Raw genomic sequence first — 19,009 nt, 5'->3', positions numbered from 1 at the left:
ATCAGCTTCACAAAAAGTTTGTTGAAAACAAAAGAAAAAAAAAGGGAGCTGTGTAATGCGCTGAATCATGCACCACACTGTCCTCTACTGCAGCCAGAATGCAGACCTGTGACACAGCGGTGGCTCTACGCTGTAGTGTAAATTCGCCCTTAGAAATTTGCTTATTTGGGAAAAATGTTCCATCCTGTTCCTTTGAATTTTTTAAATGTTGATTCAACCCTCCCTAATGATTGAAAAAAACATTCTTCAAACAAAATTCTACTAGTGTATAGCCAGCTGTAGTATTTTTCTTATGCGTCAATCCAAATGTCAATTAAGCAGTGGTTCTTTTGACCTAATAAAATATAAGAGTCCCACGCTTTAATATGTTAAGCAGTCATTATCTAAAATGACTATGTGCCCACAGGATACAGGAATATCTAAACAGGACATGACATATTGTTTATAGCACTTGGTATCTTATTAGGCAACAAATAAAATTTTATCTTCAGCACCAGTCATATAAAAATATGCGGTGTAACTCGGTACCTAAAGTGAAATAAGTCAGACACATTTGCAAGCATTTCCTCCCACACATCTTGCATCATTTTGATGAATTTAGTATTCTGCTTGTACAGTATCTGAGTGGATCTTTAATTCAAGGGTCATTTATGAAAGTGTACATTTAATACTGAAACTTTGGTTTAGCTTAATGCCCTTTTATTATTCTTACATGAAATTTAAATAGAAAAGTGTTAACAGTAGTTTTATAGACCCAAAAACAAAAGAAAAAAAATCACCTTTATTTTATGTACACCAAGGCTTAGCTGGAGCATATTCAGGATCTGGAACTTCTAATCCATAGCAAAGTCATTAGAGGGGCAGAACAGAAAACTACAGCTCTTCATAGTGACTAATCAGCTTTTCTTTAACCTATTCAGTTACGTTTTAAGAATGTAGGGCAGAAGCTTATTGGTTGCCATGCACATCAGCTCCAGTTTTCATATATTACCCATATTGTATATACGGTACACTGTAGCCTGTGCCTACATTTCCATGTGCATCTCAGGTACATAAAAGATAACAGGAGCACAATTTGGATGCTCATGTACAACTGATGCATCAATATCCCTAAAAAAAATCAGGCTCATTAGCTTGCTCAGTCTGAAAAAAAAACAATGAATTTGCACTTTTAAAAGCTCTGAAAATGAATTCAGGCTTAAAGAGAAACAACAGGTATTAAAAGTTTCACATATATACAGAGAATTCAGGACAATATTATTATTATTATTATACAGTATTTATAAAGCGCCAGTGGTTCGCTCAGCGCTGTACATTACAAAGGGGGACAGAACATGTGACAGAACAATACCAATACAATGCAAAACATGAGGGGATCGAGGGCCCTGCTCTTTTGAGCTTACAATCTAGGAGGGAGGGGATAGTGGCACAGGAGGAGATAGCTGTGGGGGATAGAGTGGAGGAGGTCGGCAAGTTAGCAGGGGGTGGGGTAGGCTTCCCTGAAGAGATGGGTTTTCAGGGTGCGCCTAAAGGAGAGGAGAGTAGGTGATAATCTGATGGGTTGGGGCAGGGAGTTCCAGAGGATGGGTGACACCCTGGAGAAGTCCTGGAGGCGGGCATGGGAGGAGGAGACCAGGGAACTAGAGAGAAGGAGGTCTTGCGAGGAGCGGAGTGTGCGTGCTTGGTGGTACTTGGATATTAGGTCAGTGATGTAGTTTAGGGCAGTATGGTGGACAGCTTTGTACGTCAGCGTTAGGATTTTGAATTTCATCCGTTGCGCAATCGGAAGCCAGTGGAGGGATTGGCAGAGGGGGGTGGCGGAAATGGAGCGGTTGGAAAGGTGAATGAGTCTGGCAGCCGTATTCGGGATCGACTGAAGCGGGGATAGCCAGCGGAGAGGCAGGCCAGTGAGGAGGGAGTTGCAGTAGTCGAGTTGTGATATGATGAGGGAGTGGATGAGCTGTTTAGTGGTTTCTGGGGTTAGGAACGTGCGTATTTTGGTGATGTTGCAGAGGTGGAGTCTGCACGAGTTTGTTAAAAATTGGACTTGGGGCTGGAAGGATAGGTTGGAGTCCAGAATGACACCAAGTACTCTGGCCTGCGGGGCGGGTTTGATGGTGGCATTGTTGGATGTGATGGAGAAGTCAATGGGGGGTGGTGTCCGGGCTGGGGGGAAGACAAGAAACTCGGTTTTGGAGAGGTTCAGTTTAAGGAAGTGGAGCGACATCCAGTCTGATATGTCGCTCAGTAGGTGTGTGATTCGGGCGGAGACCGAGGGGGTGAGGTGGGGGGGTTGAGAGATAGATTTGTGTGTCGTCGGCATAGAGGTGGTAGTTGAAGCCGTGAGAGTGTATGAGTTGGCCAAGGGAGGAGGTGTAGATGGAGAAGAGAAGGGGCCCGAGGACAGAGCCTTGAGGGACCCCAACAGAGAGGGGGAGTGAAGGGGAGGTGGTAGCATTATAGGTAACGCTGAAAGAGCGTTGTGACAGGTAGGATGAGAGCCAGGAGAGAGCAGAATCTCTGCGGCCGAGGGAGTGTCGTTTTTTGAGGAGGAGGGGGTGGTCGACTGTGTCGAAGGCCGCAGAGAGGTCAAGGAGTAGGAGCACTGAATAGTGGCCATTAGCTTTGGCGGTTAGCAGGTCGTTGGAGAGTTTGAGTAAGGCAGTTTCGGTGGAGTGTAGGGGATGGAAGCCGGACTGTAGGGAATCGAGGAGGTTGTTGTCGTTGAGGTGAGAGCTTAGGCGGGTGTAGACTAGGCGCTCGAGGAGTTTAGATGTAAATTGGAGCAGGGAGATGGGTCTGAGGTTGTTCGGGTCATTGGGGTCCAGGGAGGGCTTTTTAAGTATGGGGGTGATGTGTGCAACCCTATTGCTATACAAAGGATACCCATCAAATCTCTCACTGTAAAGGTGATAGTAAATACCTGTGCAGCCAAACTGTGCTCCGATGCTGTAAAACAGTTCCCCAAGGTCTGCTGGGAACTGTCTCTAAGTATATGCATGTGGGGGGGAAAGAGGAAACCCAACTTTTTGGGGGGTTTAAAAACTTTTTTTGTTCACAAGCCTCTTAGATGATAGTGCTGAGGAAGCAACAGGACAGCCTTATAGAGACATTAAGGGTCTAAAAATCCCTGATGCCTCCAGCCCATACAAATCAGGGACACAGAGTCCCTGATCTTGAAGTTACTTGGCTGCTGTCACTGAGATTCTAAAGTCCCAAGCCCGGCAGTGCTTAGAGCTGGGCACTCCAGGTTCATTCAGCAAAGGGCCAAATCCCTTGTCAGCAGTCCCAGAAAAGAGAGGTGAACTTCAGGATCACATGAGGGGAGCAATTCAGCAAAAAGACTAGGGAAAACACTGTAAATATACACAAAAAGAATCGTTGGACCGCAGTTCATGGACTTTATGGGCACCACACAATCTTTATTGATGCACAATTTAAAAAGTGTTAAAACATAATTAAAATATAATAAAGTAGCATTTTGCACCCTTATGTTTATTAGAGTGATGGCCCCATACAGAACAAGATCCATAATGCCCTAATTACAGCTAATCATCCTCCAATAAATACATGTGACAGGGCGGTTCCACCATCCATTCTCATAAAGCTCAATATTTTCCACATTCTAATTCTGCTTCTTTAGGTGCAGAAGGTGAACATTTTATAATACTACAGACAGCATCAGCGGAAGTAATTGTCCCACTGCTGGCACTTTAATAAGATCAACACAAGCCCTCAGTATGAACCACTGGGCATCACAGAGCAACAAGGCAGGGGGAACTATTTAATCTGTCCTGGTAGATGGAAACTCCCCTTTAATATATGCTTCCCCTATTCAAAACCAAAGATATCTCCAAAATTCCAGCTTTAAAGTTAAGTAAGATAGATGAGTAAGTGAGATACACATAAAATAATAATAATCCATAGCACACCAGGGATCCACCAAACAGGCTCTTAGATACAGAGACGAAGCCCAGGAGAAGCTAATCCACAGGAATCTGTAGCACTCCACCACCATGCCTGGGATTCCCATGTTGAACTCCAGAGGAACAGTAATCTTATATGGCTGCAAATCTCCCAGAGAAGGTCTGTTTACAGTAAAAACAATAGATTGTCGTGTTTAGGTTCGCGCAGAAATATTGGCACCCCCACGTGTCTGCTAAACAGCAGCGTCTTTTGGTTGTGGGAACGCGTGCAATTTACACACATTCCCGGACCCGTCATAGTGTGTACCTAACCTAAGGGTATTACTAAGTTCCAAATATCCTTATATTTGCTATGGCACAGGACACATTTGATTCTAGTAGTTTCTCCATCAATTATACGGTAATTATACGGGCTTTGCTATCTTGTTTTGCACTTATTCCAGTGAACAGTCAGTGATGAGGTGTCTCATTTAATTTGTCTTCAGCAATTTGATAACTTGCCAGGTGTCTATGCAATACATTCTGTGTATGGTATGTTGCAGAAACCATGTCTTTTATCTTTTCCTTTGACTGAATGTGTACAACATAGGTCTTTTAGCATTGATGTTTACACTTTATGCCCATTTCGATACTAAGAAAAAAAAAACTGTTTTTTGTGAAGTTGTGAATAAATACTCTAACCCTAGGTTCACAACTAAGCGTTTTCCACAGCATTTTGCAGAAATGCACTAAAGTCCATTTAACATGATTTTCTATGGGACACGTTCACATTTCCGCGTTTTCACCCAGTGCGTTTTTTGGAAAGGGTCAGGGACTTTTTTTAACGCAAAAAAGTTGCATTTTTGGTTCTAAAGACTAAAATAGAAACAATGCAGAAAAGCATGTTGTGCGATTTTGCTGCATTTTGCAGTTTAAATCTGCCTAGCAACAAGAAACAAAACGCGAAACGCGGCAAAAACGTAAAACACACCGCAGAAATGAATCAAACGCAAACTGCATAAGTGTGAACCTAGCCTAAAAGAAAGCTCTATCTGTCTCAATATGGGTACAGTGTTACATGACTGAGTAATTGTCACCCTAAGTGTGACAGCGCTGAAAGCTGACAATTGGCCTGGACTGGAAGGGGGTGAAAGTGTCCAGACTTGAAGTAATTAAATATTAAGCCCATCAGTTCTCATCTGCATATCCACACACTCAGGCTTGCATAGGATTTCTAGTAAAATTGTACATAGTACTTAAATATAGATATATTCTTTTCATTCTGACAGCATCTGCCAATTACATGCATATTCTCTCCCATAAATATCATGCAATACTTCACTACAGGGTGGCTTTGTGGAATGAATCTAGTGCATAAATCGCCTCTCTATGCCTCCTGCTAAATTATTAGAACCTCCCATGCATCATTTTCAGCACAGAAGACGTTAAACAGAAAATTATTTGGCCACTTTTAACAGTGCCCCAATATATCCACGCAATCAAGTAAACAGGCTCTTAATTCCAAGCACAATATACACTTACTCCTCACAGCTTGTGTATTATTGAAAGCGTAACGGGATTACACATGCTGCTATCATGGTAGTCAATCCAGATCACATTCCAAGTGGCTTCATAGATGTTCAACCATTCTGTGTAATTATCTGGAGATCATATAGAAGGAATAAGGGAGGTATGCATTTGTCCATCAGTTATGTTAAACTTCATGTCTTTGTGCTCCATATCGAACTGGTAAATTGCATACAGATTGCCGCATCATACCGTCATCTCTTCCTGGCACTGTGGGGAGGGATGAGCTTACTTTTCACTACTATTGTTGGATACCTATTCTCTTTCACCTCTTACAGTCTCAATAAATTAGTTAGCCTATAAAACCACCTTCAATGTTTTTCTTTACAACTTTAATTTTCAAGGCCTAAAGGAACATACCCAATTTTAATTCTCGATTAAGTCCCTTTGGATGAAGAGTTGATCAGATCAATTTCCTTCTGCAATAATACTCAAACAAAATCCCCTCTTGTCAAGCTTATATTTAGATGGAAAATCCCCTTCACTTTTAACCCTTTTGAGGATTTTTTTTTGTGACAAATGTCCCTTATATGCTACTCTATCCAGCCCCCAAGCTGCTCTTTGTTTCACTGTATATTTTAAACCAAAAAGGTATGTCAGTTGGTAGACTACCCAAGTAGTTGAACAATTTACAAAGCTATCAATCATATATTGTTTGGAATTATTCCAAGCTAAAATTCATTGCTTTCCCCAAGGTGCTTTGTTCCCCTCTCTATAAATTTCCAGGTCCAAAAACTGAATACAAATTTGACAACAATTACAAGTGAGAAGAATATTACTGCAATTTATTTTTAACTCTTTCACAAACTCTTTCAACTTCAGTACCTCCTTCTCCAGGTCAACAGAACATTATCCATACATCTCATCCAGACTGTGGCTGACAGTCTTATGAAAAGACATATGCCTCCTCCTGCCAATCTAGTTGGATACATCCATATGCTGGTGCACATGCTGCCCCCTATAGTTATGTCTTGTTTTTGACAGTAATACTTAAAAATCAACATCCAATCCCACTAGAATGAGATCTCCCACAATCTCTGTTTGCTTTAACCTTTCCAAAACCTATTTATAATCTTGCACATAGGATCACAGAACCCTTACCAGTGGCTATAATTTTTCATCAAAACATTTTCACACTTTGCATTGCAGCTTCCACTCTTGACACAATTGGAAGTCCCAGGGGCTTGGTAGGATTTTTATGAATTTTATGAATTTTTTAGGAACCTTGGCATAGTATATTCCATAGCAACACATACTTAATCTCTCTCTCTCTCTCTCCCTAATAACACTCCCTCTGAGTATCTGCATGCCAACCTTTTATTCAATTCCCATACCAATTTGGGAAAATTATTTCCTACAAATCTACCATAGTTATTCTGGACCCCAAGTAGGCATAATACCTTTTTGTTTACTGGTCCTTGTGTATCAATACCACATTGACTTCTTTATTACTTGATCTTATTACCACATCCTCTACCTTGTATTCATTTATTTAATGCTTTTCTTTCTTTTGGTGTCAAATTATCAAAACTGCACAAGGACTAATCCAGCTCTCCCAATTCTCACTCCACCAGTTTCATAAAAAGACACATTTCTGTCGGGAAAGAAGTGGGGGAAAGTCAAAACTCTGGATCTCAATCCTGTGTAACTAGGAACACCTCCCATTTCAGCTTCCATCTTGTCAATTTCCCACTCCATCTGATTTAATTCTATATAATCAATAACAAAATATTCCACATTACAACTCATACCCATATTTCCACCTCCCTCCTCCATTCGATAAAATGCCACTTTTTCAATTACATTCACCTCAAAAACAGTCCTAGAATACACTGTAAATTATTGTCCCACTTGAGAAGGGCAAAACTTTAACCTTATTCTTAGTAAGGATATATGATTTTCTGAAAAATAATATCAAAATCTGCTTCATATCCTCATTCATGTTTTGTGTCTCCCCTGGACCCTCCCTCTGCCTTCTTTGTTCTTTTTTAATCTTTCCTTGTCCTTGTGCTAAAAACGTCACATAATTTCTTCTTGGTTTATTTTTCAAAATCCACTGAGTCTACCTATTCTCGTTTTCAGTGCTTTACACCAATTACTGTCACTAAGGGAGCTAAACCTTTCTCTTCTCTTTTTAAAAAAATAAAACTCCTTTATCAGAATCCTCTATATCTCTTTCAATTAATTTTTAATCTCTCAGAATCTGGATAGTCCTTCACTTTACCTAACACGTTGAGACTTTCATGCAGATGAAATATAAAGATAAATATAAATATGTTTTCATATGATTGGATAATTGAAGTAAATCCTGTTTATTAAGTGAACAGTATGAACTACTCTAGTTAATCATCCTCTTTATCTGAGAACTTATGAAGCAGAGTGATTTCTCTGAGCCACTGACAACTCCCTGTTTAATTCAATAAAAACAAAAAAACAAGGAAGAGCGAGCATGTAAAATTGAAAGTTACATAAAAAGTAAGCACAAGGTAAATAACTAAAGATTTGCTCTAACTGAAAATACACTGCACTTTTACATTTTAATGCAACAAAGCAGAGAGCAGAAATGGTGTCCAGACTATAGGAACCATTCCACCTTAATTTTGTTCTAGTAAATTTTGGTAAAATGCCCCACTTTCTCTATGCCAAAAGAAAGGCCTTAATGATTGCAGAGCTGTATTAATTTGAATTCTGCCTGGAGTTATACTTAATGATGTCAGTATGCTCTTCATGCAGTTTTGTTCCTACAGGAGATATGCACATAAAATCACAAACAACAGTCAGATTAATCCAAAAAATTATAGAAAAAGTAAAAGCCTTAGCCAGCTTATCTTTAGAATCTGAAGCGTTCTCACCGTTGCATGCCACAATGTATGTATGCCATGGTAGACAGTACAAAAGCAGAGACAATTTGTGTAGGCCTCTCTTCTATATGTGATGTCAAGAACCAAATTTCATGTGAAATGTCTTGTGTTTTTGTTGTGTTTGTACAGGTGGTGGTAAGGGAGCTCCTGGCACAGTATACAAGACAGTATGAGGAAAGTCCAGTGTTTGGCCTCCTCAGAAATTGGACCAGCTCTGTTGGTGACAGGCTAAGAACAAGGTAGGGGTTGTCAACTTTATAATATGGCACACTTCCCAATCTTCTCTTGATGAAATATGTCAACACATCTAATCACCAAATTTTTAAGCTTTGAAATAGAACAGTTTTGGGGATACAAATGTGTGCAAGTATTGATATTGTATATAATAATATTATTATTGTTTTTTATAGTACCTTTTATATCTTGTGGCACTGTTAGAAGTACTTACAAGGGTGGGTACAGAAAGGGGCTGATTTATTAGAGACATACTTTTGACATCAAGTTGGGCACTTCTAAGAACATTCAGAATTCATTGTAGGTGGTCCTGCTTCAGCTTCTTTTGCACATCCATCTAGAGGCTTGAATGGGGAGAGAAGCAGTTCTAAAATATCCCTAAAGCTCACCTCATGACTCACTGGTACTTACCTATCCAGTGATCACCTCCGTCCTCCCTCAGTGACATTGGGAGCAAAATACCCATTGCTTTCAGTCATGGCAGAGCACATGACACCTCTGATAATGTAGTAGTCAAGCCTGGCGATTGATAGTGAATTAACAGTATGTACTCTGTAGCCTGTGCACTACCAAATGATTGAGGGGGTATCACTGTCCACCAAGGCTCTGACATCAGGTATTTTAGTAGTGACTGCAACAGAGGAAGTAGCAGTGGGGAATCACTGGAGAGGTATCGAAGTGGTTTTAAAGGCTGAAGGTTTTTTACCAAAAACCTTCAGTGTGCAGCTTCCCCCTCAGCCCCCCCTTATACCTGTCTGAGCCATCTTGACTAAGGGAAACCGGCAGTGAATCCTTGCTCCGCTGAGCATGCTCGAAGCGTGCTGCACTTTGTGAATGGGCCGCAGTCCTCTGGGACCTGTGAACTGTCAAAACCAGGTACCAGATCCCCCCCCCCCCCAAAAAAAAGGTGCCAAATTTGGCAGCGGAGGGGAGGAGGAGGCAGATAGGCAGATCTTCCACTTTTGGGTGGAACTCCGCTTTAACTTCTTAGCAGCTGCTAATAAGGTTTCACGTTTTGTTTTATGCAAAAAAAATAAACAAAATTCTGATTGGTTTGCTTCTCACAACACTTTCACTTTAATTTTCATGTAATTTTCTCCAGTTTTAAAGAATTAGACCTAAAAGGCTTCTAATGACGAGTTTATACAGTTCTATAACAAAACGTATTTGCACAAGCCTACAATCCACAGCATAATATGCACAGAGCAATAAAATATCTGGGATCTGGTTATTTGTTTTGTACCATTTTATTGAAATTGTCTCTGAAAGATGCTGGCTATTGATATATTGTGCTGTGAAAAATCATTTGCCCCCTTCCTGATTTTTATTTTTCTGCATATTTGTCACACTTAAATGATTCAGATCATCAAACAAATTTTAATATTACAAAAAGGTAACCTGAGTAAATACAAAATTCTGTTTTTAGATGATGATTTAATTTATTAAGGTAAAAAAAATCTGTCAACTTGCCAAGCCCTGTGTGAAAAGGTAATTGCCCCCCCCAAATCATGAATGAACTGTGATTAACCACATTTTTGGGAAAGCTGAGTTACGTTTCACTTGCCACATCCAGGCCTGATTACTGCCAGACCAGTTCAACCAAGTTCAATCAAGAAATCACTTAAATAGAAGCTGACTGACAAAGTGTAGCGTGCTAAAGATCTCAAAAAGCAACACATCATGCTGCGATCTGAAGAAAAACAAGTAATTGAAGTGCATCAATCTGTACAGAGTTATAAAGTCATTCCTAAAGCTTTGGGACTTCAGCGAACCACAATGAGAGCTATTATCAACAAATGGGGAAAACTAGGAACAGTGATGAACCTTCCCCTGAATGGCCTACCAAAATTACTCCAAGAGCACAACGTCGAGTCATCCAGGAAGTCAATAAAGAATCCAAAAAAACATCCAAAGAACTGCAGGCCACATTTGCCTCAGTTAAGGTCAGTGTTCATGATTCAACAATAAGAACAAGACTGGGCAAAAATGGCTTCCATGGGAAAGTTTCAAGGCAAAAGCCACTGCTGACCAAAAAGAACAGAAAGGCTTGTCTCACATTTGCCAAAAAAACATATTTATTATCCTCAAGACTTTTGGGCAAATATTCTGTGGAATGATGAGACAAAAGTTGAACTTTTTGGAAGGTGTGTGTTCCGTTGAATCTGGCGTAAAACTAAGCATTTCATAAAGAGAGCATTATACCAATAGTCAAACATGGTGCTGGCAGTGTGATGGTCTGGGGCTGCTTTGCAGGTTCAGGACCTAGACGATTTACCATAATTGATGGGACCGTGAACTCTGTGCTCTACCAGAAGATCCTGAAGGAGAATGTCCATCCTTCAGTTTGTGACTTTAAGTGTACTTGGGTTTTGCCGCAGGACAGTGATCCGAAACACACTAACAAGTCCACCTCTGAATAGCTAAAAAAAAAACAAAATTAAGGTTTTGGAGTGGTTAGTCAAAGTCTGGACTTGATTGCAGTTGCCGTCAAGGGTGGCACAACCAGTTAATAGGTTTAAGGGGCAATAACTTTTTCACGTAGGGTCAGGCTGGTTTGGACTGCTTTTTACTTTAATAAATGTAATCATTATTTAAAAACTGCATTTTATTTTTACTCAGGTTATCTTTGTGTAATAAAATTTGTTTGATGATCTAAATCATTTAATTCTGACAAATATGCAGGAAAATAAAAAAATCAGGAAGGGGGGCAAATACTTTTTCACAGCACTGTATGTACAGGCGTCAGGAACAACACCAAGAAAATACTGATGTATGTTGAAACAGGTTCATTATAAAAGAGTTGTGTTTTCTCTGCCAATTTTTCTTTTTTGCTAGATGTTTTAGGTTTGCTTTTACACAATGTGCCATTACCATGTGCCCATATAGATTTATACATCATATGTACTTTTGTTTCTGCTAAACTACTCATAACACATCTTCTAAACTTAAAATGAATACAACTTGAGTGATTGGCACAGGTCATTTTCCTGTTTAGAAATGCACAAATGTGTTCTGAATAACACTGAACATTGTGCAAGCACACTTGGGTCTACTTTTAGGGTCAGTTTGAGGTCTGCATTCTAGAACATAATGGATATTTGATGTTTATGACCATAGGAAAGGGATGATGCATGAGGATATGCATTCAACACAAGTATGCATAAGAAATACTGCTTAATGATTCTAAATGATTCTGAGACCACCTGTTAAGCTTGTTAATAATAAAAATGTCTATACCTTAAAAAGATCACAGTTGCCGCAGATCCCTTGTCAACCTTCTATTAAACATTGCTCTATTACTGCTCTTTTTTATCGGATCCTTCAGAAGATCTATGCATTGTATCAATTCTAATCCATTTGGATTTAATAGCAGCCACTAGTTTCCAATTTACCTGTAGATGTAAGGCAGGCCATACATTATACAATTTTCCTGAGATTTTTGCTTTAGATTTACCAAAAACCATATAATATGAGGTCAATTCTAAACGACACTTTCAATTGTATCTAATTAAGCAGGCTCTTGCACTACATAGCGGAAGGTAATTCTAAAGGAAATTGGTCAGGAAACTGTAAGAATATTGTATAGTGTATGACCGGCCTAAGACCTTGGTATTGATGAAGGAAGACATCTATTGTATAAGGGAAATCCCTTATTCTGCATTTGGGTGGGATAGGGGTGTCACACAGGAACCTATTCTCAGATAAACCGAAATAAATTGTTTAGTGAACTGTATTGGCTTCTGAAACCCTAACATGAATGTCCATATTTTTGCATGACCTGTACAGACATTTCCTTTGCACTGAAAAGAGGAAATTACCAACATAAAATACATGAAAGTACCATTATGTTTCACAGTCATGAGACTGAAAGTAAGAAAATGAACAGTCACACAATTAAGAGATACAAATTAAGTCATTCAGCTATAACTGAAACCACAGAAAATGTTAATAGATGATATAAAATCACATACATGTTTGTGGACATACTTGTAATTGACTTTAAACATGAACCTCTGAATAGGTCATTTATATCCTGGAAATATTCAGAAATATACATGACTTTACAGATTCATTAAATGTTTAATTGTGAGCCGCAGTTGGCAGTTAAATCTGAACATTCGTAACAAGTAATGATTTTCCATAGAATCATTCCTAAATTTAGAAAGGTTAAATGAAAATATTGGAGGATATGCCAGGAGTAAAATGACACTTTTCCAGAAAAACAGACTTACTAATGAACTGTTTCCTAACCAGGACAGAAGCTTTTTGGATTATACCAATAGTGGGACTCGCTAAACATAGTAGTTGCAATCACAAGGGTTGGTGGTGAGTTACTGACTTTCTGCAGAAGATTAGTGACCACTTAGGCTTAATTCACATTGGCACTGGATGTAGAAGAGAGTCTGTCTCTCAAGTTGTACAGGGCAGCATTGTACCAGTGGTGAACCCTGTGCCCACAGTTAGGCACAACAGGGGACTAATTGTAATTAATAGGCAGCTGCCTAAACATTACATGTAGCAGTTGAGCCCCAACAAGCACCCCCCAATGTACTAAGTCTTATACTGAACAAACTCAACAATTAGGGTTTGCTTGTCAGTGGGCAGAAACACCCAGGCTCCCTGTTTTACTACCTGTGTAACTCTAACTTGAAGTCTGAATTCCAAACAAACAGTTAAATATGTATCTAAAATACATACAGTATATGAGAGCAGTTTTACATGCCAAGTGCATTTTTGTCCGTTTATTCTCAGGTTTGCCATAGCTCTGTCACACAGCACAGCCAGATGGAAGACCTGACTTTTCTACTTGATCTTGTCCCTCCCCCAGCCTGTGGTATGACAATGATGGAGAAGGTGCAAGTCAGGGAACTCCTTTTTCTATCACTTTGCTTTCTCCACCTGTCAGTGCAACCAGTTGGCTCCTTCTCTGTCTGAGCTCTGCTGTACAGGGGATTGCAGGAGGCTAATCTGTTAAGTGCCATCAACTCAGGTCCAAGTCCTAGCGACTTGATGAATGAGAGATCTAAAGAGAAGTCGATTTTGTGCTAGACTTGCAAGATCTTCCAGTGTTATCCCCACAGCTGTAGTCATTGTGTCCAACCATCTAGCAGCCAGACTCCTTCACCTGGTTCCTTCAATCATCCCAAACATTATTTCCTTCTTCTGTGATCTCTCTCTTCTGACAGCGTGACCAAAATAGAACAGTTGTAACTTCATCATCTGGGCTTCTAGTGACAAAGCCTGTTTGATCTCTTCCAAAACTGATCTGTTAGTTCAATGACATTCATAAAATCCTTCTGCAGCACCAAATCTCAAATGAGTCGATCTTCTTTCTGTCCTGTTTCTGTTGTGTCCAGCTTTCACAGCCATATTTAACAACTGAGAAAATGAGTGCATGGAAAAGTCTGATCTTCGTTTTGAGTGTAATTTCTTTTCTTTTAAATACTGTGTTGAGAGTCTATCATTGTGTATTTTTTTTCAAATACGCGTTATGATTTTTATTGAACCCGTACCTGTATTATTTGGTGTTTTATGTGCCTAGATTTCAGATTTAAAACTGCAATACCTAGCAAAATTCATTGAATGTAAAATGTTGTAATGAGCAGACTGTTGTGCTAAGTGAATAAAACATTTCAACAGAAGGTTTTTCACTTAATCAAATATTCCAATAGAGACAGAGGAACAAGTATCTGCTTCACCACAAAGCAACACAGTAAATAGCGTGGTTCATTTGAGTTTGACAGTACTTCAGGTTTTTTTTTTTTATTTGTAACAACTGGGAACTGGTTTTTTTTATTTTTTTGCTAAACAAACTATAAAAAAGACAAAATTAAAAAAAAAGTTTTTCTTAGTTTCTGTTATAAAATTTTGTAAAAAAAAGTAATTTTTCTCCTTCACTGATGTGTGCTGATGAGGCTGCACTGATAAACAGCACTGATAGGCAGCACTAATGGGTACTGACAGGCATCATTGATGGGCACTGAAAGGCAGCACTGATGGGCACTGATAGGCGGCACTGATGGGCACTGATAATCGGCACTTATTGGCACTGATAGGTGGCACTGACTGGCAATGATAGGTGGCACTGATGGGTACTGATAGATTGCACTGATGAGGAGGCACTGATGGGCAGACAGGCATCACTGTTGGGCACTGAAAGGCAGCACTGATGTGCACTGATATGTGGCAGTGATTGGAATTGAGTTAGCGTTCCATAATTTTTTTTTGTACCTCTGGTGGTACACGCCCCGCTGCTGCGGGGACTGCAGTGATTGGAATTGATATGTGGCACTGATAGGCTGCACTGACTGGCACTGATTGACATTGATAGGTGGCACTGATAGGCGGCAGTGATGGGCACTGATAGGCAGCACTGATTGGCACTGATAGGTGACACTGGTGGACACTGATAGACTGCACTGATGAGGAAGCATTGATAGGCAGTACTGATGCGCATTGAAAGGCAGCTCTGATGGGCACTGATATGTGGCATTGATGGGCACTGATATGTGGCATTGATGGGCACTGATCAGTGGCAATAATGGGCACTGAAAGGCAGCACTGATGGAGCTGCACTGATTATTAGGGCACTGATGATCAGTGCCCTGATTAGTGTAGATGTCACCTCTGAGGAATGTCGCTTACCGGCTCTCCTCTCCTTACGCACTGTCAGCGTGAGGAGAGGACTGCTGATAATCGTCATTTCATGTTTGCACGTGAGATTAGAGAGAGAGAGAGAGAAAGATGCACCTGCTAAGTGCAGCAGTTAAGAATTAATTTATTCCACAGGATTAAAAACACTCACAGGAGTATACAAAGCTCATCTGTGGGAATGTGTAGGGCCGTTCCTCTCCGTCCTGCAAGTACCGTGAGTTGTAGTCTCAGTGCGCCATGGAGATGGTGTGGGTGAGTCCAATGGTATATAAACCAGGAAGAAGTCGTGCTGACCAGTGTGGAACGCACCGGCGAAAGTGACGTCACCGAAGGGGTCAGAGGACCAGAAGTCTTCCACGAAGAGATACAGGCTATGCGCTCGAAGTCTCTAGCTCTTTCTGCAGGCCAACCAGTACACTCCTAGAATGCCAAATAAATAGGGAGCCATCCTAACAAGCCGCAGTTGTGGGACAACAAGGCCCAGCATAGTAATAGAGGCATCTGACTAGACAAAGATCACCTAATCTTTGGCAATATAGGAATGAAATAATAATATATAGGTGATAAATAATGAATAAAAAGATGAAATTGTATAAAATAAAAAGGTGATATTAAGCAATATAAAATGCACAATATGAAAATTATATATATATATATATATATATATATATATATATAAAAAAAAAAATATATATATATATATATATATATATATATATATATATAAACACATATATAAAAATTATGTACATCTGGTAGGTCAGAAGGCTCTAGTGGTATAGCCAAATTATATACATTAAAAAATTTTACAATCACAGTGCCGTGCTTTTTTCAAGTTCAAATAGTGACATAAAAAATTAACCCAATACAGTCCATCGCTAATGCATAGTCCTTCCAACTCTAGAAAAAACTTTTGCCATCAAAAATCTTCTTTTTTCATATACAGTGTACCTCCACCATCAGTGACACCAGCTGTGCCCTCACCTGGAATTTTTTACGTCACAACTAAGTTTGGTCAAAAATGGCTTGCGTCCTCTAGGTGGACATATAGTGATGGTATGACCTCTACCAAGATTCTCCTTCAGTGTTCCAGCTCCTTCTTCTGACTTTTTCTCCTCCACTCAGCATACATTTCGGAAATACATAGGCAGGCCAATAGTGGTTTATCGTTAAAAAAACCTTCATTTTATTAAAATTAAATAGGCAACTCACATGATTTAGGTGCTCCATTGCACCCAATATTACGCGCATAACAAGTAATGCAGCTGACACCTTCTGGCTTTAACCAGCCCTCTCCATATTCCCCTTTGTGATCTCTCTTCGGAACGGGCCAGCTGACCGCAAGCGCCGGGATGTCACCAAGCCCCTCCCCTACACGTTACACCACAGTGTCACGTGGCTTCCTCAGGGGGATATGATACATCATATGCCGCTTCACACTGCTCCTGATTTGTACATAAAATCTAGGACTGCCAGTGCTCTTTTTATAAATGTCAACAATATTTTCTACAAGACACCCCATTTTAAATTTAGATATGCTTGGGATCCAGAGATTAAGTTTTGTATGGAGAGCTCTTTTAAAGCATATGTCAAAGCAAAATAAAAAAAAAAACATGCTTAGTGCATTTCTGTAATCTTTACACTTTTCCATGCTCTGTCCCTAGTACAGAAGATTAACTACTATTGTGCCAGTGTCCTCCTTGTGCACAGAGAATACAGGAAGGTGTCTCCTCACATGATTTCAGACAAAATTAGTATTTTGTGCACTTATCAAACAGATACAGTGTAACAAAACACCTTCAATGGTATGTTTAACAGTATGGTATGGCATGTGGCACAAGCACCCATTTCTTGATTTAAAAATTTACAGAAAAATGAAAAGGTGCACTAACACTGTACACCCTGATCTCATCAGTGTGTTGCTTTTTTACCATTATCCAATTATAGATTGGGTCAGGTCTTGCCCCATGCTGTATTGTTTGACTGCAAAGTAGTTTTCAGAAAGGTTCCTGTCTGTGCAGGATTTGACTATGCTTTTTGCTATAGGTGTCTGGACACAGCACTGAAGATCATCATCATTGGTGTCATTAGTCATTGGTGGCTTTTCTCTTCAGGATGGTGTGCGGAGATATTGGTAAACATGTCTCTTACTGATATCTTCAGTTTCTGACTGAACTGATTGGACAAGAGAGAGACATACTGTATTTATGAATGAACATGTGAGTGCTCAGTACTGAGCATTTTTGGGTTCAGTGTAAGTGCTTGGCAGAAGAGGAGATTAAAGCATTACTAAATGTTATTTTTAGGGAAATAAAAATTAAGCAAACATGTTATACTTACCTGCTGTGTGCAGTGGTTTTGCACAGAGCAGCCCGGATCCTCCTCTTCTCAGGCTCTCCTGGCCCCTCCCTCCTGTCGGGTGCCCCCACAGCAAGCACCATGCTATGGGGGCACCCGCTGCTTCGTGTGTCCGCATATGGAGCCGTGGCTCAGCTCTGCCCCTCTATCTTCTCATTGGCTCACTGGCTGTGATTGACAGTGGCGGGAGCCAATGGCTCCCACTGCTGTCTCAACCAGTGAGGAGAGGGAGTCCAGGGATAGCTGAGACTCCACTGCACATCACTGGATTGAGAGGGGGCTTATATCATTATTAGGGGGGGCTGGGGAAGCTGCTACAAAGAGAAGGTGTTTTACCTTTCGTGCATTTTATGCACAAAGGTAAAAATCCTTGAGCCTTTACAACCACTTTAGGAACCCTGCCCTTGATCTCTTTCTCTCTGTTACAAGTGAAACAAAGCTACATTGCACTATCACAACTGGGATGCAATATGTGTTGACATACGTCAAAGCAGTGGACAACTGTGTACCTGACCTGAAAAAATTGTAGGCTTCCTTCACACTTTTGTGCTTCGTTGTATTAGCACATGCACATATATCTTTTTTTTTCTTCATTTTTTTTCAATTCAGAGCACCACAACATACATGTGCATTTGGATGTGCTGTATTTTAGGTGCATTGTCAACTTCTCTGTAGTGCATTGGCATGCTTTTCACAATGAATGGCACCTCAGTGACCATACTTAAGCTGGCTGTGCATGCACCAATTTCTCCATCCACTCATTCAGGTTTGATGAGGGAATCCTCCGCGTTACATTATTGTATTATGACAGCAGGGAGACTCTCCCTCTGTCAGAATACACAAATCAGTGCTGCAGCCTTATGCCTGCTGCGTTGATTGACTTTTATCCATCAGAACAGTGGAACAGAAGTCGATTGATAGATCAAAATAAGTATAAATCAGGACACACAAATACACAAAATCCTCAAAAATCCCTTACAGTCATATCAATATCCTTCCCCTGAAGTACCAATAACTAATATATTCATTGACTTAAACAAAACCCACAATTACAATGAAAATCAAGTCCCAAAGGAATTTCCCAAAAGGTTATGCAAAAATAAAAATAAACTAAAATAAAAATCCCAACACACAAAGTGTCCAAAGAAATGTGTCCAAAATGAAATCAGATCTTGATAGGAAGGTGCTTCCTACTCCACTGAAGAAGATGCAAATCAATCACAGACACTCTTCAAATACCTCAAAAAAACAAAATCTAAACATAGTGTATTATCTTTTAAATACCAGAACTAAAGTGCCACACGTGTACCATGCAAAAAAAACACTCCAGTGTCACAGCACTCATGTGAAAAGTATATAAATAAATATCACTGCAAGCCTTGTACAAAGTGCATAATTACCCTAAATCAG

At 39.9% G+C, this 19,009-nt stretch overlaps 1 protein-coding gene across 1 annotated transcript in view; it reads left to right on the top strand.

Annotated features, from left to right (window-relative positions):
• ACOXL (acyl-CoA oxidase like) overlaps nt 1-19,009 on the top strand; it is a 443,136-nt gene that overhangs the window by 278,777 nt on the left and 145,350 nt on the right. The window contains exon 14 of the mRNA XM_089686494.1: nt 8,483-8,592. Within this exon, the coding sequence (XP_089542620.1) occupies nt 8,483-8,592 (110 nt within the window). The remainder of the gene's footprint in view (nt 1-8,482; nt 8,593-19,009) is intronic.

This window comes from Staurois parvus, unplaced genomic scaffold, assembly GCF_062004578.1.
Source record: "Staurois parvus isolate SC_StPar_1 unplaced genomic scaffold, SC_StPar_1.0 ptg000401l, whole genome shotgun sequence".
In the NCBI taxonomy this organism is placed as follows: Eukaryota; Metazoa; Chordata; class Amphibia; order Anura; family Ranidae; genus Staurois; species Staurois parvus.
The sequence above is the reverse complement of the archived record's forward strand: the minus strand, read 5'-3'. Positions and strand labels throughout refer to the sequence as shown.